The sequence below is a fragment of the Osmerus eperlanus genome, chromosome 6, assembly GCF_963692335.1.
Source record: "Osmerus eperlanus chromosome 6, fOsmEpe2.1, whole genome shotgun sequence".
Classification (NCBI taxonomy): Eukaryota; Metazoa; Chordata; class Actinopteri; order Osmeriformes; family Osmeridae; genus Osmerus; species Osmerus eperlanus.
In genome coordinates this window covers 13153994-13179280 of record NC_085023.1, presented here as the reverse complement: position 1 = coordinate 13179280, position 25287 = coordinate 13153994, and the positions used below count along the sequence as shown (strand labels likewise).

Below are 25287 nucleotides of genomic sequence, written 5' to 3'. Positions count from 1 at the left end.
CATTGATTATGGTCTCATGACTTATTTCCTGCTGTTCCTATTTCCTTATTTCCTTATTTCCTTATTTCCTATTTCCTGTTCCCTTATTTCCTGTTCCCTTATTTCCTGTTCCCTTATTTCCTGTTCCCTTATTTCCTGTTCCCTCCCTCCCTCCCTCCCTCCCTCCCTCCCCCTGCTCCACATGTCTCAGTGCTCTGAAAGCCCTGTCTGGGGGTACTCAATGCTGTCAGCTTCCTAGCCTGCTGTCCTGTAGGGGCCAAGGGCAATGTGTCAATACTGTCTGAGCGTGTCTGAGCGTGTGTGTGTGGGTGTGTGTGCGCGCACTGTCTATCTCTGTCCCTGTGTGTGAGTGTGTGTCTGTATCTCTGTCTTCCTCTGTGTGTGCGCGTTTGTCCGTCCTCTTTCGAAATCCCAAAGTCTGCTTGTCTGTTTAAACCACACAGTGAAGTCAGCGAGGGTTACACAGCAACAGGAGCCCCTGGAGGCCACAGTGAGCTGGAGGACAGAGAGAGAGAGAGAGATCCATCTGACCGTCGCTCCGCTGCACTCCTACCGCTGGACTGTGGACTGACAGGGGCTCAAGTGGGAGGAAATGGCTCATCCACGTCCAAACCTAAGATAAGTGGGACACTGATGTGAAGGTGACTGGGAACGTGCTGCTCCCTGTCTAATCTGCTGTTAGACTGGAGATTTGTTCAGCAGGCACGGCTGAGGTAACGGGATTCAGTCTAGACTAAGTGACGGATCGCCCCCCGGTGGTTTGGATGATTCATGGAGATGGATGACTCCGGACTCGATCTCAGCTCTGCGTCCGCCTGCTGACAGCCGATGAACGAGCATGCTGGCCGGAGGATAATATTGGATTTTGAAGAGAGTGGACCGCCCCGGACACCTTGTCTCCCGTCTCCCTCTCCCTCTCCCTCTTCCCTCCTCCTCTCCCTCTCCCTCTCCCTCTCCTCTCCCCCTCCCTCTCCCCCTCCCCCTCCCCCTCCCCCTCCCCTCCCCCTCCCTCTCTCTCTCTCTCTCTCGCCGTTCCCTCTCGCTCTCTCTCCAATCAGATCGCTTTCTCTCTCTCTTTTTACACGTGTTTGGTCTTTCCTCTCCTCCCTCTCTCCTTCCTGACCCTGCCTCCCCTCTTTGCCTCCTCTTCATGTCCTCCCAGACTATCTGCATGCTGAGTTGGGGCCCACAGGACAGTGAAGTGTCCAGGACTGTGACATGCAGCTGGGTCACAGAGAGAGCAGGTCTCGCTAATGCCGTTTGATCCGACAGGAACCGGTGCTGAATCCTGTGAGTGTGTGCGTGTTTGGCTTCCCCGTGATACATCTGTCTGGTGCAGCAAGCTGACAGGCAGGCATGTTGGTGTCACTGCTGAGACTAGTTTAGCTGCACCACCCCAGATCCCTATCTTCATCCTGATATCCCCCCTCCCTCCCCTCCCCACCAGCACCACCCCCTGTCCTACTGTACAATGGTGTACTGTACCATAGACCCTGACAAGTGAAGGCACACACACACACACACACATCGTATTATATTGAGGAGAAGTGTAATCACACTTCATAGCTCTAGGAATGGAATTACTGGCCTATATCCTCTTCTCACAGTACGCACTGTGGAAATCCCACCCCCGTTCTCTAAGGCTTGAAATCGAATGCATGGTACTGTGCGCACATAGTTATAATTATATAAACGATATATTGAAGATGAGTCTTAACATATTTCAGGCTATCTGGAACAATTCAGGTTTTTTTCTCCTTTGAAAGAGAACGCATCTTTCCCGAGGCAATGCACTGTATATTTTCTCGAAAAGACCTCAACATGATTTCTCTCCTATCTTTTTTTCCTTGCTTCTCTCCAGCTCGTCTCTGCTCTCTCCACCTTCGCTTCCTGTCCATCCCTTTGCCCTCCCATATTCCCAACCACAATCTCATTCTGTCACCAATCCTCCCATCACCAATATTTTATTGCCTGTGCACTAGGCCTTCTGTCCTCACCTCACTAAAACCTAACACCTAACCATCCATCCATCCACCTACACCCCCCCTCCCCACACACACACACACAACATCCACACACGACCAAAGACACACACCACACACACACAGACACACAGCCATCACAGGATCAAAATGTAATCCAGATTATCCCTTTCATAAAACTCCCCAGTCCTGCTCCTACTTAACCCTTGTCCCACCTCTCCATTCATCCCCTCTCCCCCTCTCCCTCTCCCCCTCTCTTCCTCTCTCCCCCTCTGCCTCTCTCCCTCTGGTACTCACCTACATACATGACCCCCTCCTTGGTCTTGGCTGCCGCCTCCTCCACCCCAGCCTTGGTCTTCTCGGCGGCGGCCACCACTCCCTCCTTGGCCATGGAGAATCCTTTCTTCAGTACATCATGTTGCTGCTGTGCTGTGCTGTACGGGGGGCTGTGTGCTCTTGGGTTTGGCTCTGGCTGTGTCTCTGGTGGAACTGTCTGCTGCTGCTGCTGCTGCTGCTGCTCTCGCGACTCTGCCTGTCTGAGTGGGTCCGTGTGCGATCGTGATCGAGCGAGGGCACGTGTTGTGTCTGTCTCTGGGCGGTGCGCGTGTGTATGCGTGTGGCGAGTGTGCACCGCTTTTATGAGAGACGGGGAGAGAGAGAGAGAGGAGAGAGAGAGAGAGAGAGAGAGAGAGAGAGAGAGAGAGAGAGAGAGAGAGAGAGAGAGAGAGAGAGAGAGAGAGAGAGAGAGAGAGAAAGAGGGGGGGGCTGGGCGGGTGATGTGTGCTCAGGCAGATTGGACACCCTTAACAAGACGAGCAGTGGAGCGAAACCAAATGGACAGAGAGAAGGAGAGAGAGGGGAAGAGAGATGGAAGAGAGCAAGTGGCGAGGGAGAAGAATGCAGGGATGGATTCCACAAGCTGCTCGGGTCTCTTCCAGTCTGACTGCAACAATTCGTCTGCTTTTCTACACCGTTACACAAAAGACACTCTGATCTCGATGAATTATTTACGACTCAGAGCATCTGCCCGTCACCTCTGAAATGACACTTTCTAAATCGTATTTCTACGCCGCAGGACCATACATCCAGATGCTGTACTTCTCCCTATGGTTGCCTGCACACAGATCGCCCAAACGCAAATCGAGATCCCGACTCAATCCCTCATTATACGGAAACCGACGGGAGATGAATAAGATTTGAGTTGGCGTCTGTGATCTAGCAGGATGTAGTTGATCTCATTGGCAGAGATGGTCGGGCAAAATGGATCATGAAGCCCAGGGCTATAATTAGACCCTGGTAAAGTGAGTTCCATATGATTGGCAGAGCCCTCCATGGATGATACCCAGCCCAAACACAAAGCAGCGCTCCGCAAAGTCAGATCATCAAAGTGAATGCGAGAGACGGCCCTCTTTGAACTGAAACGGCGGCAACCTCATCAAGATGCAGGACGCACAGCGCCGTGTGTCAAACGGCTGGTTTCACTCTGCGTTCCGAAATAATGTTGCACGTATGGCTGGCGAGGGTGTACGATAGAGGTTTTTGCTCAATCCAGATGGTAATGGACTGTAGCTTCTCTCTCTGCGCTGTAATATAACACAGGAGCGGTGATGAAGATGTCCTGTCGTAAATGGTGCTGTGTGACTACTGAAGCTTAGAGCGAGAGATGGAAAAAGGGACAAAGAAAGAGAGAGAGAAATACAAAGAAATAAGAAGAGAAAGAAACATGGAGAGAGAGAATTATAAAAAGGAGAGATGAAAAGAGGGCTAATGTAAATATGTGTTCAGTCCCAGGCGGTGCGGTTCCTCTGGGCTGCAGATACCCTGTGTTCTCAGGGGCAGTGAACAGCTCCTACAGACACAGGCAGGAACCAAATGACCTCATCAAGTCCTGAGAACAGTTAACAGCCTCCATGTGTGCAACCAAGCTTGTTGCAGCAATTTGATCACTGATAATGCAATACGATACAATGTTGAAAGGCTGGAATTTGGAATCTTAGTCGAAATGGATTGACACCAAGTGCCCCCCCCTCCTTCCCCCCGCCCAGATGTTTACGACAGTCTCTCAGCTGATGGGTGATTGTCATGGGATCCGATGCGAATCGGGACCAAAAATAAGATCACGTCGCGCCAATCGCACTTCGCCTTGCAAATAAGCTGTTTCTTTGGCTCTGTGGGAGTCCCAAACCCAGAGCTGTGAACACATCTGATGAATCACCCCACATGATCCAGACTGCTGGCCAGAGGTGGCCAGCCCAGCCCCGCCCCGCCCAGACTCAAGTCTCCAGCCATCTCCCCTCCTGTCCTGGCTGGCCACAGAATAGTGTGACTCAGCAAATCCCACTTCCAGACGGCCCACAACACCAATATACCCCACAAACTCCTTCACCGCCTCCCTTCCCTGCAGCCTCCTCTCATCTCTGATGGCTAATGGCCAGCGCAGGGCTATTTTTAGACAAAGCTCATTTGTCGAAACAACGAGAGAATGTATGCTGACACAGGCTCCTATGGGTCGCCATGGTAGCAGATACCCTATCAGCAGCCCTACCCGATCAGCAGCAGTGGTCAATACCGATCAGGAGGCTCTGATGTCTCGTTGTGAAATATCTCTACTCACTGCCCAGCCCTGCGGCGCACACACACACACACACACACACACACACACACACACACACACACACACACACACACACACACACACACACACACACACACACACACACACACACACACACACACACACACACACACACACACACACACAGGCATGTGCAAGCTACCTCCCTCTCCACACACACACAGTCAGAGAGCCACACACTTTCGATTCCTTTCATACAAAGCCAAGGCACGTGACCCCATGTGATGGCTGTTCGAAACATTGCTATAAAAGTCAAAAGTATAATTTCTATATTTCAGAAATATTGTTCTGAGGACCATGGGGCAAATACAGGGAATCATTTGACTGAGCTGAAGAACAGTGACTTTTGGCCATTTAACAGTTTGAGGTGACAAGTAAAGAGTCCACTGTTAAAAAAGCTTGTTCAAATCATTGTTACTTTGAGCGACACACCTGGAGCCTGGTAGCAGGTGTACTCAAAAATAGAATTTCATGTTCCTTGTGTATCAGTTAAAATACAGTGCTGTGGCAATAATTCCACAGCACCCAAGAGCTGGGGTATTGGCTTGTCAGTGTGTGAGGTTACCCCAAGACACGGCTATACGATCTAATTTCTCCTTTACCAATAATGTCATGGAATCAAGGCTTCAGCCAGATGTCCTGGCGTTGACTACACCCTGCGGCAGGACTGACAGGCAGATCCAACCAGGAGGGAAGGAGACAGATAAGTCCACAAGGATCCACCTCAGAGTGAACGTTAGAGGAGATAGAGCTGTCAGGGTACAGCAGCAACACCAGCTCTCAGCAGGCCTAGTTTTGGCACGAGAAACGGTATCAGCTGACCTAGAAACAGACAGAGAGTCTGCTGGTATGATAAGCCTCTGCCCGTTCTCCACGCCCCTGTGGTTTAAGCCTGTTGTGGGGGTTCTATTCAGCGGAGCAGTTCAATAACGGCGCCGACTGACTAAGAGGAGAGCACAGGGTCTCCAGGAACAGGCCTGGTCATGAGACAGGACTCTGCCAAGTCTGTTTTGGTAATCCCTGTTTATCTCAATGTCCGTGCATGTGAAAACAACATCTCTTTTGTCTCTGCGAATACTGTAAGTTTAAATGGCCAAAGCAAGTCAGTTCGAACGTTTGATAGTTTGGTTACAAAGGCAATTCCTTGGACGACATCTTAAATATATATTCAAGTTTACTACCGTAACTGAACCACAGAGGGATCCAAATCTCAACTGATATGACATCTACTCTAGAAAGTCATTGAGGCTCCTCTGGCTACTGTTTCATCACCCCGTAAAACTAAACATAACAGTTATCAGTGTTATCTCAACTGTTACTTCAGCCCCTACACTAATTCTTTGTCTGTGATGTCAAACAATGTGTGTGTGTGACCCAACTGGCCATCTGACTACTGATATTGTCCCAGGAGCCAGCCAAGCAGAGACAATGGACTCTTTAAGACAGATGAAACCCAGATGACAATGCTGCTCAACACAATCAAATTCCAGTGGGAACTATACACTTTGTACACAGAGAAGGTTGATTGTTGCCTTGGTACAATTTGTAATAGGGGGTATAGGCTTAGCTGGAGATACAGTATTCTGTTGAATAAAAACCATCTTGTGCTGTGTTACGGTGGGACGTGTTGATTAGTGTGTCAAACCTGCCAGGTGAGGAAAGGAGAGAGCTCAACCCCGTTATTTGTTGTTCACGGTTCCAAGATACATAACAACACTCTCACAATGGACACACGCAGTCAGTTGTTTCCAAGATGGGAACTGGAAGCAAGGGTTTTTTTCTGGTCATATTCTTTGCAGAGAAAGTTGTTTGTGTGTCCTTGGTGGGGTGGTGTTAGCGATTTGAGACCACTGTTTATCTCTGCTATGAAAACGAAACATTACAAACGGGCGCAAGGAAGATGACTTTAACAGAACACACCTGACAGGGCCCTTCATTAAGGACCCATTATCAGACACGTGCTAAATGACTCATAGGGGTGATAGGATGTGTGCTGTCCTTGTTCAGAGTTAACTTTACAGGCTTACGCAACCACCAAGCTATCACTCTCTTCCCATAACACACCTATTTTAAGGACACAAGCTACGGTTATTATTAAATACCAAAACAGTTCTGAAACGGTTAAATTATTTTGCTGATCATACAAAACAGCTCAAGCTATATGGTCAGCACCAATAGAAAATGTTAACAACCTGCTCAGAAGCCTGAACATAACTCCCTCTCTGTCGCGTCGTGTTACATAACTGTTAAATGGAGAACCAGCAACAGTCTCTTGATCCCAACTCCTCAGGCATGGATAGAGGACAAAGTATATCGCTTACTACCTCAATGATGTGAATCTAAGTGATAGTGTGTGTGAGAGAGAAACGTATGTGGTTTGTGGAGCTGCTATCTTTGTGTGATCTGCTCAGGGTATTGTCAAATAACATTTTGGCCAAGCCGTCCATGGATCAGCTCGTGAGACGAACCCCTTCCTGGCCCCCCCAAAAAATGCTGAAACAATTGAAAACACCTCTCAATAAAATGGTCCCACAGTTGACCCAATGGTTCAAATAAATACATGCTGAAATGACTGCCACCTACTTATTGGTCCATATTGACCACAAACCCCTTGCTCCTGATGCCCCACCCTGTGGACAGAGAATCTCTGCAGTTCCTCCCATGATGCACCTGTGCTGTTGCAGTGAGATGACGAGCGGGCGAGCGGATGGAGTAACGAGCAATAAAAGAAAATCGACGACATGAGATGTTGGAGATATTACCTCAGAGCAGCCAGTCGTGACGCCAGAACAGTCTGCTGGCAACCTGCAGCAGCCCCACAAAACCACTGTCACTGCTGATGCAATCTCCTTATATTTTAGTATAGTTATTGATTTTAAAGGTACTGCTACTGGGTAAAACTGAGTTACCATAATAAGGATTTAACTTCAGGACTTGATCCTGGCTGTAATACTACAAATGCAAGACTTAAGGAACCAATTCTTGATTACAATTATATTGCCTGTCTTATTCATCCAAACTGTCAACAAAGTCAGGGGGGGAGGGGGGGAGGGATTCGTGACAAAATTAATCTGGGGACAGACAAACATCCCTGTCGGTGTGGGTGGGGGGCGAGCGAGTACAAAAGGAGGCTTGTTGCCAAAGAAGTTGGATGGAGGCCCGTGACATTCAGCTGTCGCCAGCTTTGTTTGAAAGGCTCCAGGGACCATTCAACACCTTGAGGTACTTAAGGCATCCTATTCACAACATCCCTCCGAGTTTTCCTAAGGGTACCCCTAAGGACGCAATAGGGGCCCGAAAGTAATAAAGCTTCCATCTTGGCCCTGTCATCACATTTGTGAAGGAAACTCACATTTCACTGCATCTCGATAGGAAAAACAAAAACAAGGTTTCCAAACTTAGTGTGAGGGTCAGATGTCATCCTGAAGCAGACCTTGGTCTCACTCAGTAGCCCTTATATCCTCTCACCTCTGACCCCCAGCTCTCCTTGACCTCTGACCTCCAGGACATTTATCATGATGGAGGAAAGGGCCATATTCCCCTGTCAACTTAAACATTCAACCAGGGACAGTTTTAGACTCTTTACTTCTTCTCATTACCGACATCAATTTCTGTGATTTAAAATCCAAGTCATCAGCATTTTATGCCAACTGGCAGGTAAATTCAGCTGGTTAGAACACGGGTAGGTAATTCATCACTGGCCCAGTTTGGGACCACCTTATTTATGTGTTGCACTTGGGTATTCAAGCAGTGTGACAGTAGAGACCGTTTATTATTTTCATGCGGTAGCTCCTTTGGGATTGGTGGGTTGTCAAGATGGCAATTCCTGTTTACGGATGAAAAACACCATTACATGTTTTTCCTTTCAATTAAACAATCATGTCAAATGAATTTTGCTATATTATGATATCATTACATCAGTACCCCAAGACACACACACACACACACACACACCCCTCAAGTTTAGCTGTACTACTCTCCCTGCTGGTGGGATACCGATCCCCGGCTCCCAGAGCTCAAATAGTTGTCATCATACCCTGCACCAGAGAGTCTGGGAAAACAAGCCCTCCGCCCTCCCCTGTGAGTCTGGTGTCTGGGTGTAAAACTACCGCCACCTGCTGGCCGTCCAGGGAATAGGCCTCCTAAGTCTCCATATATATCTCTCTAACATCATAACTTACCCCGAGTCCCCTGCTGCTGCCAACCCACCAAGTGAACAGGTCAGTGAGACCTCCTGCAGGGGGGAGAGCAGGAGGAGAGACCAGCCCTGGAGGCCCATCTAACTCACACGAGGACAAGCAAGCTCAATGGGATTAAACCGTTCTAATCAGAAACATGTTTTTCTTTATCTTTTTTTCTCTCTCTTTACTGCCAACAAGTAAAAACAAGGCAGCAAAGCTGTACTGTGTCTTCATAGACCTGTGCTGGACTGTGTGCAATGTTTGTTAGGTTTTAATGGCTTTCCCAGCACTGGCTAACATCATTCTCAAGGGAGACATTTGAGGTATCAACATGACCTGTTGATACATAGGTTACAAGGCTATGCATGCTATATAACCCTGAGAAGCTGTGCAAATCAAGCAAACTCACACGTTCTGGCACTGGAAAATCTCTTAACAGAAGCCCACATTCCAAGCCCTACACTATCAGATAGTGTAACACTATATTGAGTGGCAAAAATGTGTTAACGCAATTCCATGACCCCTGACAACCAATCAGTTGTTGAGAACATTTGTCTCCATGGCAGCGTATGTGTGGTAAACGGGAGACGATACAGTTTCAAGTCAAACACTGACTCATCAGTAAGCTAAACAACATGTAATGTCTTTGTGTTCCACTTTCCTCCCTTGTGCCAGACAGCTGGGGGGTCCCAGCAATATATCTCACAGTAATTAGTTAAGTGTCATGTGAATTTCTCTCTCTGTCTTCTCTCTTCTCTCTCTGTCTAAACTCTTTTCGCTATATATATTAAATACTGTATACACTGTATATATGTACACAGAGAGAGAGAGAGAGAGAGAGAGAGAGAGAGAGAGAGAGAGAGAGAGAGAGAGAGAGAGAGAGAGAGAGAGAGAGAGAGAGAGAGAGAGAGAGAGAGAGAGAGAGCGAAAGAACAAATAAGATAAAGAGTACAACAGAGAGATAACAGAGGAGCCGTTTGAAGTCTTCATTTCAGATAAGTCCTTCCCTTATTCTGCTTCCTACACATTCCTCTACAACGTGGCCAGTTCCTGCACTATCTGGCTTTGCCCTGACATCCCTTTCCTGCTCTGCCATGCCCGTGGAAAAGCGCCAGAACCGAGGTGATACAAACACAAGAATTCCAGTCACCTGCCAAGAGAAACGGCCTGCATCCTCACACCTCTGCCTGGTGTGTGTCTGTGTGGAGGTGTGTGTTGGTTTTCGTGTTCCTGTGTGTGTTTTTTCTCAAGTGCGTTTGCACATATGGATCGATGCAACATCTCTCTAGCCTGGGAGAAAGCTGCAACCTTATTGTTCCAAGTTTGCCTGAGACCTTTCCACAGGGAACTGCCTTGGAGGGGGGTAGAAGGATGGAGGCAGGGAGGTTGGGGCGGGGGGACTAGCTGGGGGATGGGATGGGTTTGGGGGGGTGGGGGGTAGCTGGGGGGTGGGTGGGGGAGTCTCATTTCCGAGGATTGTTACCGGGCTTTGAAAGCTCCAGGAGGAGGGGCGATGAGGGGTGTGCATGTGCATGTGTGTGTGAGAGAGAGTTGGAGAGAAAGAGAAAAAGAAGGAAACAAGGGGAGGGGTCTACGGGGCCTTGTTTTTTTTCTTCTTCTCTTCTTAAAAAAAACCGGGGGGGGGGGGGGGGGGGGGGGGGGGGGCGGGGTGTTTCCAAAACGCAACTCTTTAAAAACAAACAGCAGTCCCTCGGAGGCCTCAGATCCATTTGGCAGCTAGCAAGCGCGAGGACCGGCAGAGCGAGCAGGCAGTCATGACAGCCGTGGGGGAGTTTGTGCTGGTGTTGGGGCTGCTGGTGACGGCCCACTGTGCGGTGAGAGCCCGAGACCCCGAGGTGGAGGACGAAGAGGACCTGGACAGAGGAAGCTGGCAGCCTGGGGTCGGGAGGCTCCAACCCGGGAGCCTCGATAACCCCCCTCAGCTACAGAACATCCCCGGGTACGGGCATAGACCTGATGCGAACGGGCCTTCCCGTGTGCAGCCCCAGGATGGGCATGAGGATGGACACCCACTCCTGGGCATAGAGGAAGAGGTGGCACCCAAGGCAGGAGAGGGAGGGAACTATCCAGCCCGCACGGGGTGAGTGTTTCTTTATGTTTTTTGGTTGTTGTTGCTCATCTCTCTCAGCTGTCTGAACAGGCAAGCCTGCTCTTTAGACTTGACTGTGAGAGTCATCGATCCAGTCATAGGTGAAAACAGCACCTGTGGATTTGCAAAAACACACACGCACATACGTGTAGACAACGTGAATACACGTGGACGCATACGTTCTTTTTCAAAACTTCCCTTCTCTCTTTGTCTCTCTCCCTTTCCTCTCCTTCTCACCCTTTCTCTCTCTTTCTCTCAAACACACACACACACACCCCCGCACCCGCACACCCGCACGCACACATTTAATGCATGCTCTTCAAAAGACGTGGGTAGTGTAACTGTTTTGTCTGCCAGCATGTGTTTAACTGCACCACCCAGGTGGACTGTGGAGAATCTCACATTATACTGGGCCCCAGAAACCCAACTTTATGAGGGCGTGGGGGGCTTAACACGATGCTGCTCTCCACACACCCCGACACACTTTTTCCCTTCACCACCACTCAACTCTCTCTGACCTCTCCAATGTGGAAACATACTATCTCCTCCATCTTCCTCTGCAATCAGTGTGAAGACATCCTAGGCCAACGGTGGGAAACCAAACAGAGACAAAGTGTTTGAGCAAACATTTACTCGCACCCTCTTCACTGTGACAAATATGTATACAAACTCACGGTGCCTCCACTCGGCTGTGGCTGGCTGTGTTCCTTGACGACGTAGACTACCTCCACCACCTCTACACAGCAGGCACATGGTTTTCCTTACCAGAGCCCTAATCAGGAGTCATTTATCTTAATGGCTTTGAAAGCATACAAGGGCTAGCGAGGGTCTTCCTGTACTGTGTGATTCTGAACGGTTGCTCGAGTTTGATCTTTCCCTTTAAAGCAAGTAGTCAGTGGACGCTGTCGTTTTTCTAACCCAGATACATACATTACACTTCAAATTACACCCTGTCCCTCCCGATTCCTTGATAATAGACTCCCAGGGGATCCAACCCAAACAACCAGCGATTAGCCCTCTTTAAGAGCTGGACCCACTTACACTTTTTCTGGTTCTAAAGGAACTGCTTTATTCCGTGTCCACCACTATTAACAGTAATGGGGAGCAGGTTTGAGTTTGGAATAAGTGAACGTTTGTGGCCCTGAGATGTTTCTGATGCGGTGGGTCTGATTGGTGTTCAGTGGTCAAAGGTCAATGGTAAACTCAAACCTGTGTGAAGTAGGCTAAACCCTAGTGCGTGTGTGAAGAACCTTGGAGGTTGTAAAAGGTCAAGTATGCCGTTTGATTTTAGCGTTGGGGTCATTTGGAGTAGCGTGTTATTGGCGTGTTTGCGTCCAAGGGAACTTTCCGGCATTCTTCCTCAACGCTAACGTTTTAGCCCAGCCTTGGTGGATTGACAGACTAGGATGTGAACCCCCCACAGGCTCTTTGTGTGTTCCACTGCTGGGTTTTGTGTGCGCTCTATTCTACGTGCTAGCTGGCCCGGTTCTGGTGCAGAACAATGTGTGAGGGACGGCCCGGGGGGTGGAGGTGGAATGTGGAGGAGGAGAGGGGTGGGGAGGGAGGGAGGAGGTGGGGGGTGGGGGGGTCTGGACAGACCTGAAGCTTCGGTACGCATGGAGGGCTGTGAAAGGGCCACGTCGAGGGGTGGAGAGCAGTGGACCTGCAGACTAGAAATCCCCTCAACAGGACTGGAGCAGGCAGGCAGGCAGAACGAGAGTGGAGCGGGTTCAGACCAGGAGTTTAGTGAACCCGAATCAGCCTGCAAAACAAGGTGGTGAAGGATGGGCAAACTTTTGAAGCTCTGTGAAATGAACCTCATCCCAGCTCAAGCAATCCCACACATGATGTTTGTCAGAGAGATAGACACATCGCCATTGACCTTGGACCTACAGAATTCGAATACAATTCACCTGGTAAGGTGAAACGGTCTCAATAGACATAGCCCCAGCCACAAATGATTGTGCTCTCTGCTTGTCCGTGGAGCTCTCAGCCAGTCCAGTTCCCCTGGCGGGGGGCTCCGCTGGGGGCTTCACTGATTACATCTCCCTGCTCCAGCTTCCACAGCGGAAACACGTCCCATCCGCCTCCCTCCTCCCTCCAGAGCCCCTCCCGGGATATTGGGAAGACGGTGCATTCCGACCCCCCCCCACCACCACCACCCACTATTCATGGTCAAATGCCTAGCTAAAAGTAATCGAGGTACCGCTGTTTGACTGTGTATTTTGGGACCGCTCCATCGGTGTAATCTTGCAGGTAAAGCAAAGTCAAATTCAGTCAAGTGTGGGACTGTACTATTTTCAAACACAGTGGGTCTTTGTAATAGCAAAGACATGCACTGCTGGACTGCGTTGTGCAAACTCACAACCACAGCAGCCGAAACATCCACACGTTTCAGCCAGACGCAGCTTCAGCTCCCCGCTCACGACTCGCTCTCGCTGACGCGCCGGCATCAAACATGCCCTCAGGAAATCGTCCGCTTCCTTTGATTCCCAGGGTGCTTTGCTGCCCTCGCGCCGGCCCTGGCACGGGCACAAAGAGCTTTTGTATACACTCGGGTTTCACGACTCCATGTTGGCTCTGTGGCAGGCGGGATCCCCGTACTCATCTGGTTATTTTTCCTTTTGTGTATCAACAGCAGCTCGCACAGCAGTCAGGGTCCTCGGCGTTCCCGAAACGCATCGAGGGCTCCGAAACAATGTCGCTTTTCTTGAGCCCTCCAAAGACCCCCCCCCCCCCCCCCCCCCCAAAAAAAAAGCGAAGCACAGTCGGGACATTGTACCGTACAATCAACAAGCGAGAGATGTATGTGATACCCAACAAAAACAAATCTCTTCCATCCCATAATCGTGAGAAGAAGGAGCATCTGGTCTAGCGTGGGGGGCTGTCTCAGCACAAATGATTCAGCTCTCTCAAATGACCTTGGTCAAAGCAGTACAAAGACTGCAGTTGACCTGGTGCTCCTTGGCTGTTGGCTAACACTCCCACTTGCTTGGCCTAATCGACAGCGTGGCCCTCTGATTACAGTATGAGAGAGGCCAGGCTGGGTGACAGAACCACCCAGCACTATCCTATGTTCCAGAGACATGGAATGTTATCATGGCCGTCACGTACGGGTGTCGCGGAGAAGTGAATGTGGGGTTGCCCCCCGCCCAACGGATATGCAGACAACAGGGCAGTGGGAAAGAGACTGAGGATGGGAGTGTGTGTGTGGGGAAAGAGGGGAGGGGGGGTTAGGGAGTAAGGTCACACACAACAGCATCCTTCCTAGAGGAGAGTGTGTGTGTCCATATTAAAACTTAGTGTGTGTGTGGTGTGTGTGTGTGGTGTGTGTGTGTTGTGGATACCCGTGGGTATGCTCCGTGGCTGAGGGTCCCAGGATGAGGTGCTGTGTGAGCACGTCAGACGTTTCCTTCCTGCTTGGAGCCGGAGAGGAGGTAGCCGACTCTGTAGACAGTGTGTGTGTGTGTGTGTGTGTGGGGAGGGGGTGCCCCTAAGCCATTGTACTCCTCCAGAGATGGTCCTCCATGATGTCACAGCCGAGCAGGAAGTGGATGTGCACGTGGCAGCAGGGTGGAGCCGACAGCAAGGCTGTCTGTTCAGAGCAGGGAGAGGACAGCTTTAACACAACATGGAAGACATTGTTACTTCTGGTAAAACAGTGAGGCCGTGGTATCAACATGTGTGTGGATAGCAGTAGAATAGATATAACTCCCAAAATGCCGAAATTCCGACGACACAGCATCGTATTGACGCTGATGCAATTGGCCAGCCTTTTAGATGGGACTATTCTCTGTTGATGAACTAAAGTGTGCTTTAGTTCATCAAAACGCCATGGCGCAGACCTCCGTGTTCCCAGAAGTCGCATGTTCTCGTTCTGTTTTGCAATATCAATACGTGGAAAAGTCCCTTCCATGGTTATTTATGACACACTAGCAGCCAAAATAAACTGTACAGGGCACAAGGCAAAAGAACTAGTGACCCACCAGTTATTTCACCAAACATCCCATTCTCAGTTTACATGCAGCCCCTTGAATAGGACGGATGTGAGGCCTGGCCAAGCTCCTTTGCTATGACAAGGGACAAACTCTTAGTCTTGGAATTTCTTTCTCAGGGCGCTCATCGAGCATGATAAGTTGTGAGGTCAGTTTGTTTGCAGTAGCTCTGTTTAGAATGTATGTGGAGGAACACTCCGAGAGTGCTGGATGCTGTGTGTGTGTGTGTACGCGTGTGTGTGGGTGTGTGGTTCAGGGGTCCCTGTTCTTTCGGTTGATGAAATACAAGCCTATATTGTTGGACCGTGACACCACTTTTATCTCAGACCCTAAGTCAGCTAGAGCAAACATCTTCAAAGTCCTTAAAAGTGAAGGCTGGAAGCCATAAAAAACGCGTCTGTGTTTAAAACAAAAAGAAGTGGTGACCACCTTTACTCTCCCCATTACAACTGGACCTGGCTCTGACAAACCCTTTGTCTCTGTATTAGAAACTCACATCCCAACACATCAACGTATACTACATAAAAGACTATGGCCACACTCCAAAGCCAGGGCCACGCCCATGCTACTACCTCCCCCGTCGCTGTGGAAACGAGCCAGACTGTGGCCTAATCCTCTCCCCTCATCGCCAGCTGCACCCCTGCGGCTTCAGAGCCTTTGTTTGGTCTGGCCCGGGACAGGGGTGCAGCGATTAGTAAGTCAATGACACACTGGGGTTGAAAGCGAGCCAATGAGGGGTCCTGGGAGTCCCATGGATGGCCCGTGCTGTGTGTAAGAAGTGGAGGGAGGGAGTTAGGTTGGGGGGCGGCAGGTTGGAGGAAGGAAGGCAGACGGTACGGAGGGGGGGGGGGGTTGCTGGGGGTGGAAGGATGGGGTAACACTGTATGCACACACTGCCTGGAAATCTTTTGAACCTTCAATCGGTGAGACGGGTCAGATGTATCCAACTTGTCATCCTGTACGAACACAAATAAACACCCACACACAGATGTAATTAACCCTTGACCAGCACGTGTTCCAGGAAGGGAGTGGCAAAACATAACAGACAACAACCCTACTTAGCCCTGCCCCTCATAGCCCTCCATGTGACTCGCTGGCCCGGCAAGGTGAGCCAGAACAAACACCACTCTCACATTTCCTAAGCACTGCAACCCGAGTCGTCCCCCCCTCCACCACCCCCCAAACTCTGAACCTTGAAGACGTCCTCACGTCTGAACATCGTCTGATTGCAGGAGACACAGGCAAACCAGCAAGCAGGTCCCCCCCGACCATGCGGAAGAAAGACACATGAACCACCTCTCCCCCTCTCTCTCTCTCACACACTCTCTCACACTCTCTCTCCCCCTCTCTCTCTCACACTCTCTCTCACACACTCTCTCACACACTCTCTCACACTCTCTCTCACACACTCTCTTTCTCTGTCACACTTTCACACACTCTCTCTCACACACTCTCTTTCTCTGTCACACTTTCACACACTCTCTCTCACACACTCTCTTTCTCTGTCACACTTTCACACACTCTCTCTCTTTCTCTGTCACACTTTCACACACTCTCACACACGCACACGCACACGCACACGCACACGCACACACACACACACACACACACACACAAATGCTGGCTGGTAGGTATAGACAAGGCCACCCAGGAGAGGTGAAATCTATCCCCAGTCCACACCTGTCTCACCTGGGTCAGCATCAGCCAGTGAGCCGGTCCCTACCTCTGTTCCTGCCTGACCCCATGGCCCTCGTCTGTCTCCCCTACCGGTGTGTTTAGACAGCTCTAGTCTGGAGCAGGTTAACGCAGGCCTGGCCACAACAGACAGGGTCAGAGTAGACGGATAAACATGCCTGTTGAATCTTTTGAAGTTCCAGAAAAAGGCTTTAGCATTGAGAAAAAGAGTCATAACAATAAAACACATTTTACATTGATCAGTCTAACAATTTAGTCCTGGCAATGTCAAAAAGAATTAGAGTCAATATTTAGAACCAGTACCGTCAGACAGCATTGTGTTCTCATGGTCTCAGTCATTGAACACAGAGCACTAACATAGTATTATGATTCAGAGAACTTTTTTCAGCACTGTACCCTTGGGAATTGACTCTACCCTGGCCCTTGCCGTGACTCAGGCAGTAGAAATAGTAAAGCCTGTTATCATCTGCAGGGGGTTAGATACAGGTCAGGAGAGAGAGGAGCCATAAAAGAGAAACACAGAATGATGTGTCCTGTGACTCCAAAATAAGGATGTCAAGTCTGCGCTAATGCACTCTATTTTTGGTTTCATGTTGACTATTAATCAGCATTAAATAAATAAAATAAAATGAATGTTACATGTTTCCGGTAATTACTTTTGTTGCAGCTGTCTATGATATGGGAAAGAAGAGGAGGTTGTTGGTTCTGTGGAGACGATGAAATGTTTGTCCCGATGACCTGGAGAAACAGGAAGGAAGAGCAGAGAAAAGCAAACAAGCAGATAGCGAGACAGCAGAGCGCACAGGGGGAGGGACCTTAGCCCTCTGGACACCTGACGGTCTCATCGGTCTACCCGGCTTCCTGCAGCGATACATGGAGATCACCCCCATGCCAAAGGCCTGACAGTATGCGTGTGTGTGTGTGTGATTTTCTCTCTTCCAGGAACTGGTGCGCGTTCGTGAGCCGCCGGGTTGTCACCGTGCCGGTGGCATGTGGTAAAGAGCAATACACCATCAAGTCTCAGAGCCGCTGTCCCACTGGCACGCCCGACTGTCAGCTGGTCATGTAAGCAGCGACACCCGGAAATCCCTTCTGACGTCACCGACACCACACAATTTTCTGTTGAGATTCCTGTTGTGTCACGAATCCTGCGCCTCAAATAAGCAGACTTCAATGTTTGTATATTGTGTGTGTTTGTGTGTGTGTAGGTACAAGCTCTCCACCAGGCCAGTGTACAGAGAGAAGCAGACGGTCATCACAGCTCTGCTGTGGCGCTGCTGTCCTGGACATGCAGGCCAAAAGTGTGAAGAAACAGGTAGCGTGACGTCACCAATCACCTCAGCACCTCAACACACAACTGTCAATGTCTGGCTTGGATCATTAATTGGATCCTGGCCTTCTTGTACAAAAGAGCCCACTCTTGATGCTAAGTGGAATTACTTGCTGACAAGGTTCTTTTTGCTGTCAAGTCTCTTTTTATCACGTACAAACAGATATCTTTAGTCTCTCTCAGCAACTAATTTACAGCAGATTTCCTGCTGTGCGTTTTAATGACCCCTAAATCTGGAATAGGAGAGAGACCTATCAGAGAAGACAAGTCTACGAAGGCTGACAGTGACCTCCTCACCCTGTGTTCCTCTCCCATTCTCCCTCGCTTCCATCTTCCTAACCTATTTCGGCTTCGATGTGATCAATGTGGAAATTCAATCTCAATCTCTGCCGTCCTCTCTCTCTCTCTCACCTTCCCTCTGTCCCTCTCCCAGTCGCTGAAGGCCATGTCCCAGATCCTGCTGACCCAACACTGACCGCAGTGTCTTTGCCAGGCAACACAGGATATTACGACACAGGTACTTGACGGATACTCGTACCCCCCCCCCCCCCCATTTCAATTCATTTCATCCAAAGTGACGTACAGTAGGTTTTTGAACCGGTGACCTTTTTATCTGCACTGAAGTTCTCTAATCACTGGGCTATACCCTCCCCATTCTCTAAACGCTGTTAGCCAATTATCTGCAACCTTCAACAAACCAAGGAAACGCCAAGGGGGCAAGCAGGGAGTTTGTGCCTCGCAGCAGGCTGTCAGAAGGTCGCCACCTCCCCTGAGAGGGAGGAAAGGGTGTGTGAACGGTTCTCAGGGCTTTGTCTTCCAAGGCTGGACCAGGGTGTGTGTGTGTTCGACCCCGCCCTAAACTCCCCTCGCCTAACCCAACAAACCCCACCTCGGTCCTCTAACCCGGGCCACAATCGTTCAAACACACAGTGACTCATACACGTAAACACTTACGATGGGGAAAATGACTCAAACCGGACGAACACGAGGGACCTACAAATAACCCCTTACTTTTCAGGGCCACTTATGGGTCAATAACAAAAAGGCCGAAAGAGAGAGGCAGAATTCCCCCTCGCTATCAGCCGCTCTGCTCCCGGTCCCTCCACGCCTCTCATTGAGGGGGTTTCCTCAACTGCAAAGGTCCCACATCAATAATGCCTTCAACATCACTGGAGTCAAAAAGCTATTGTTTTCGACCGACACACATCAGGAACTGATGCGAAACACACGTGCACACCCACTGGGGGGGGGGGGGGGTCCGAGAAGGGAGCGGAGGAGGACTGAGCTGTGAGTCACCGTTCAGAAGTGTAGGAACAGTTGTCTATTGAGCATTTCAGACGTTCACTTCTCTCCGTAGGTTCGTCTCAGCTTTGTCGGTTCCTGCATCCATCTGTCTGTCTGTCGGCCTGTGTCTGATCGTCTGTCTGCCTGCCTTCCTGTCTGTCTGTCTGCCTGCCTGCCTGCCTGCCTGTCTAGCTGCCCAGTCCATAATCCCCCACCTGGCTGGGGAGGTGGAGCGGGTACAGAACGACTTCCAGGCATCTAGCAGTCAGCTGTATGACGGCCAGCCGCTCCAGAGCCACGACAACGACACAGACCCAGCGTCCGCAGGGTCTTCCCATCATCCTGGCCACGGCCATGATCTTCGCCATGGCAACCCCCATTCTGGCCATCCCCATCCACACCCCACACCCGTCCCTCACAACCCCCATCTCGAAGACCCCTTTAGGGGTAAGTTGGAATCCATTAAGTATTTCATCAATACTGATTTGGTTACTGCGTAAGACAAGTAAACAATCACCATTGCATTGTATGACAGGAGTGACCATTCATATTGTGTAACTGCCGCATCCCATTCTATTAAGACACTTTCATGAAAGCATAAGCATTCATTGACATGGTAACTACATCACCGTCAACATGAAACCCCACCAATATAGAAACAGACTAATCAGCCTTCGGCAAAATCCTGTCTGAAATGCAATGTGTTTTCGTATTTGTTAGTCAGCTGCCCTGTCTCATTCACATCCTATGCGAGGCTGGACAGTTGAGCAAGTCAGAAGGGAAAATACAGATGAGGACATTTCCACTCCTCCATTCCCCCTCAGCGACACCTCCTGTGTTCAGTCACTCCCCTCCCAACACATGACTGCTTCCTCAGCAGGAAATCCTCTCTTTCTTCTGGAAGAAATCTCCCTCCATACATTGTGTTGACCCATGATGTAATTCATGGTGGGATAGTGGTGACGGCAGGACTAATATAATGTCAGTTCTATTGTTATAGGAACACACTCAGCGATCCTGGGGTAAAGCTTTACTTCCAATGACATAAGTAGTACTGTCCTTGTTTGGGAAAAAACAACAGTGTTTCTCTGGACTCCAAAACACCTTCAATATTTCCAGCTGTGTAAAACTCTCATGGCAGCAGTGACCTGATACTCTCTGTGTAACCTCACTGTTTTTGACCCTTGACCTCTTAGGGCCACAGCACGTGGGAAGTGGAGTTTTTGTCTCCTTACATGAATTGTGGGTCTTTCAAAGGTTATTAAGAAAACAAGCCTTGAACCATGAAAGGCTCTCTGATTCTATAAAACACTCTGGAGCACAAGCAGAAACTACATGGAATGGAGGCCCTGGACTCTGTCCAGATTTAAGGGTGACAGCATATAAAAAACAGAATAGACCCTGGAACATACTTCCACATTTGGAAACACTTGCACACACAATCACGCACAGACATGTCAAATCACATGCTGAAGACCATACATGTGCTTTGTGCGTGTGACCCAGAGTCACCAACACAAACACACTTAATAGGAAAGATATGGGAGTGCCGCAGGCACATATCTGACCATTCTCGAAGAAACCATGTCCATTAGGGATGTCTCAAGGGTGGACTACCCTACCATGGAACCCAACCCCCCTCCAACACCACTGGGCTCTTACGTAAACAAAGAAGTTCAGTCATGAAAAACAATACATAAAGGAAATTAGATGTCCAAATATACAGCTCAAAATAGCTGGGTTTCATGTTGTTTTTCCTATTTTTGGCAACTTAACTTTTGACTTTGAAAACACAGTTTCGTTGTTGAAACTAAACGAATGTTGTCGAAACAAAGCCATTCTGTGGGAGACCAATCTCCCTTGAGCATTCATGCGAGTCGATATCAGAATTGATATACAGTAAACGGCTTTATGTGGAGAACAATTCTTCGTGCTACAACCGACAACAACACACAGAGTGTGGAGGTCTGGGCAAACAATGAACAGAGCCTTGTTCTGACCACATATCTAGTGGTCCAAGTAGACCAAGAAGACTCACCCACTCCTCTGTTTGGTTGCCTCAGGTCCACACCAGGAGGAAGTGGATCGCTTGGATCCCTACCCAGCCACCCTCTCCCCTCACCTCGTGTCCCACGTGATGGAACGGATCATGGACCAACTCAGGCCTGCCCTGGAAGGCTTCAACCGGACCTTGGAGCACCTCACACAGGAAGTAAGGGGCCTCTCCCAGGAAATGGCCATGCTCAGGAGCACCCAGTGGGATGTTCAGGAGGAGGCACTGGGGGGTGCCGGGGCTGGGGAGGCCCCGGAAGCCAAACTGGAGGAGACCTTTCAGCACATAGAAGAGGTTAGGAGGCAGCTGGCGAATCACCAGGCTGAGATGCAGGACAGGCTGCACTCCCAGCACGTCATGCTGCACCATAACCTCACCTCCTTCAAGACAGACATGGACATGAAGCTGAAGAGAAACCACAAGATGTTGCAGGTTAGTGAACCTTGGTTGTGGCGGAACAAACCTTTCGCGTGTTCCATTCAGGCTTCAAATAAACATTATTCATATACATAAGAATGTGATATTACTTCCTTTATTTAAGTAAAAGTTGGGTTCAAGGTGGGAAGACGTTCATTCAAACACGTCAACTTAAACCCTATGTGAAAATCAAACGTGCCATGTGATTCTTAAGTAGGCCATTTTTTCCCTCCTTACCAGGTCAGCCTCCAAACCATGAATGTCACTCTGTCAGACATGAGGTTGGAACAAGAGCGTCTGAACGATGAGCTCCTCAGGGACCTGAGCAGCGTGAGGGACGGCCAAAGAACCTCCGCCCAGACACCGGCGCCCCTCCAGCCCCCTCACCACACCCCCCTGTCCCTGGACGACTCTTCGCTTTGGGAAGCCATTGCCCGCCTGGACAACAAGGTCATCAACAACACGGTGAAGGTCGACTCCTTGGTGGAGGACCTGGAGACGGCTCAGGAGAACATCCGGGACCTGAAGAAAACCTTCTGGGACTTGGAGAAGGACATTGTCCAGACGGGCCGCAACAGCCAGGTCCAGTTCATGGAAACGGTTCTGGAGGTGGAAGCGGCCAAAGTGACGGTGGTGAACCAAGTCAGCGAGCTGGCCGGCAACCTGACCAAGCACACGGAGCAACTGCAGGAGATGGAGATCGACCTCGACTATCTCTATTCCTCCTTCTACAAGAACGTTAGCAACGCCGGAGAGTGCAACTGTAAGGCGTACGCGCTCGCTATCGCTAACCTGAAGCAAGGTTTGGCTAACGTGACCGAGTTGGCTAACGATAACCGCCTTGTTCTGGATGGGAACTCGGAGACTGGGGCAGATAACTGGGTAACGGACGGCGTCTGGGGACCCTCTGTGGAGGAGCTCCACCAAGGGCTCCAGCAGGTCAGAGAGTCTTTGGCCTTTGAGCAGGAGCGGACCAGGACACTCCACCACAACGTGTCCCAGCTGGCGACCTCGTCAGAGGACGGCAAGAGGGACGTGACCAGCCTGAGGGAGGCCGACGTGAGGCTGCAGGAAGAGATGAGACACCTGGCCAGCTCCTTCACAGCGCTGCTGAAGGACGCTCTGCGTCACACGGACGTGCTGGAGATGCTCCTGGGGGAGGAGGTGCTGGAGTTCTTGGACTGGCCTTTGAGAGACAGGGAGGCCCACTCCATCCCTGCCCTCAAAGACATGATCCACCACATGAAGGAGCAAATCAAGGCCCAGAACCTCAGCCTCGCCTCCCTGTTGGGGACTTCTCACTCGGACACCCCAGCTGCTGACCAGCCCTCCGTGCTAGCCGACTGGGCCTCTCGCGGCCAGGACAGGAGCGTGGAGCAGATGAGAATTCACCAGACGACATTGGACGCAGAGGACTATTCAGACAGGAGCCTGTGGAGCCTGGAGAAATCTGTGGAAGAACTGGGGATGAAGGTGAGACAACTAGAGGAGAGACCCTGCCCTTCGAACTGTAGCCGCGGCCGAGAGGCGCCCACCAGTGGTGAGGAGGCCACACTACAGGCAGAGGTGGTCTGGCTGAGGAGGGGTCTGGAAGACCACCTGAGGGTCTTCAAGAACGTCTTCAGTAACTCGGAGGGGCTGGAGGGCTCGGAGAGCACAGTGGACCTGGACAAACTTTGGGCCATGCTGAAGAAGAAGGAAGGGAAGAAAACGAGAAAGGAGAAGAAGGAAGGAGGGAGAGTCAACATGCGGAGTAGGAGAGATACTTCAGGTAGGATGCAAACCTCGTTTTTCAATCACTGGTGAAAAAATAATAATACTTGTATGCACTTCAGACCATAATTTCTTTTGATATTTTGGAAGGTTTTTCAGATCTTGTGTGAGAAAAAGAAGACATCAAATATGACTGTTGTTGAGTCCCTACTCTGCTCCCATGTTAGCTTCATTTTACAACACTGCCCCCTAGTGAAAAAGAAACCAAACAGATGTTTCAGTTCAGACATAAAGGTCAAACTAGTGTTTAGGTCTTCATTTTAGCTTCATTTAGTGAATGACATCCTCTTGATGTAAAATGGACCATGTATTATAAACTAAAACTTGACTATTTTCTCCTCCCAGTACATCCCAAGATCCCAAACAATGTTCTCCTGTTCCTGGCTGACTCCTTCAGCAGGGTCAGCGAAAAGAACCTGATGCTGTTTGAGTCCGCACTACTAAACCATGACCAGGCATACTCGACCACCACCGGGGTCTTCAAGGCACCAGCCAAGGGGGTCTACCTATTTGTGCTGACGCTGGACTTCAGACCTGGTCCAACACTGGTAGTGCTGAGAAGACAACTTGGTGACTTTGCTATTCGATATGACGAGGAGGCCCCAGGGCTGAGTCCTGTGACCCGTGTGGCCCTCCTACAGCTGGAGAGGAACGAGGAGATGTATCTGGAACTTCTGCGGGGGACACTGGCGACAGAATATCCCAAAAAGAGCTCCTTTGCCGGGCTACTGCTTCACCAAACCACCTGAGGGCGCCAAAGAGCCACTAGGGAAAAGACAATGAACTGAAAGTAAACAAACTTTTAGCTGCTATGGCACTCATTTTAAGTTCCTTTGTATTGGAAGAATAGGTGTATATAAGGGGTTCATGGGTTGTGATGAAAATGTCTGTCAAATATTACTTTAACTTAGTAATGCAAGTTGTTGAAATACTGTTTATGATATGCCATATTTTCTGCACAATGATTCTCAAACACATCGAATAAAAAATCTGACAAAGTGATGTGTGACACCCCAAAGACATGTAGTGTCCTGGTGCAGTATATGTCAGTATGGACATTGTTTAGCAGGTGGTCGTGAAAATATCAGTTTGTCCACCACCCAGTCACACTGTACATAACCCGAAATAACATGAAACCAGCCAAGAAGTTGTGTACTAAAATAAGGTTATTTACTTAAAAATTGATACATTGGACAGGATGTATACAGAGTATTCTTTCCTTGGTAAACTCATAAGGCACCTTTTTTTTTTTTACCAGATGCTGTACAAAACACATTTAAGATTGACATTTTAGAGATTATTCTATGTTTATTTTCTTGCATATTACAAAGAGAGGAAAAAACACTAGTTACTGCTCGGGTGTCGTACTTAAATATCGACCATATGTACGGTTATCTTAAAATCACAGAGGACATACCGTTTGTGACCTGGTCACACTCCTGGGTGGGCGCACGTGCCGCGCCCTCGTTACGCAGACATGCACACGGGCCGACAGGATGGGCCCGCCGCTCGTGCCGAACCCCCACAAGCGCTGCTCTGCTCAGGCTATGCGACACACAAGATGTTTCATGGGTTCTCTTCTGGACAGGAGGGAAGCCGAGGCCAGCGGTGGCCCGATGCGTACCAGGGGGCAGGCAGGCAGACAGACACGGGAGAGAGAGGGAGGACGTTTGAGGAGTTCCCCTGGCCGGGCCTCCTGATTCACTTCCTCTTCACCGACACCAGGGGCTCCGCGGGGAACGACTAGCTCGCTCGTTCTTCATACTTAGCGTTTACTGGCTTGATCGTGGCATCAACTCTGAATGTGCACATTTGCTTAGATTTGAATGTGG

At 49.8% G+C, this 25287-nt stretch overlaps 2 protein-coding genes across 2 annotated transcripts in view; one reads left to right on the top strand and one right to left on the bottom strand.

Annotated features, from left to right (window-relative positions):
• Nucleotides 1-2511, bottom strand: part of sncga (synuclein, gamma a) — an 8211-nt gene extending 5700 nt beyond the window's left edge. Inside the window, exon 1 of the mRNA XM_062463614.1 lies at nt 2280-2511. Coding sequence (XP_062319598.1) covers nt 2280-2373 — 94 coding nt within the window. The 5' untranslated portion in view covers nt 2374-2511. The remainder of the gene's footprint in view (nt 1-2279) is intronic.
• Nucleotides 2512-10529: 8018 nt separating this feature from the next.
• mmrn2a (multimerin 2a) lies at nt 10530-24649 on the top strand. Its single transcript, XM_062463591.1, has 8 exons — nt 10530-10899; nt 17541-17663; nt 17807-17913; nt 18362-18445; nt 19405-19659; nt 21276-21697; nt 21923-23453; nt 23801-24649. The coding sequence occupies exons 1-8, from the start codon at nt 10574-10576 to the stop codon at nt 24202-24204; spliced, it is 3252 nt and encodes a 1083-aa protein (XP_062319575.1). The 5' UTR covers nt 10530-10573; the 3' UTR covers nt 24205-24649.
• The last annotated feature ends 638 nt before the right edge of the window (nt 24650-25287 follow it).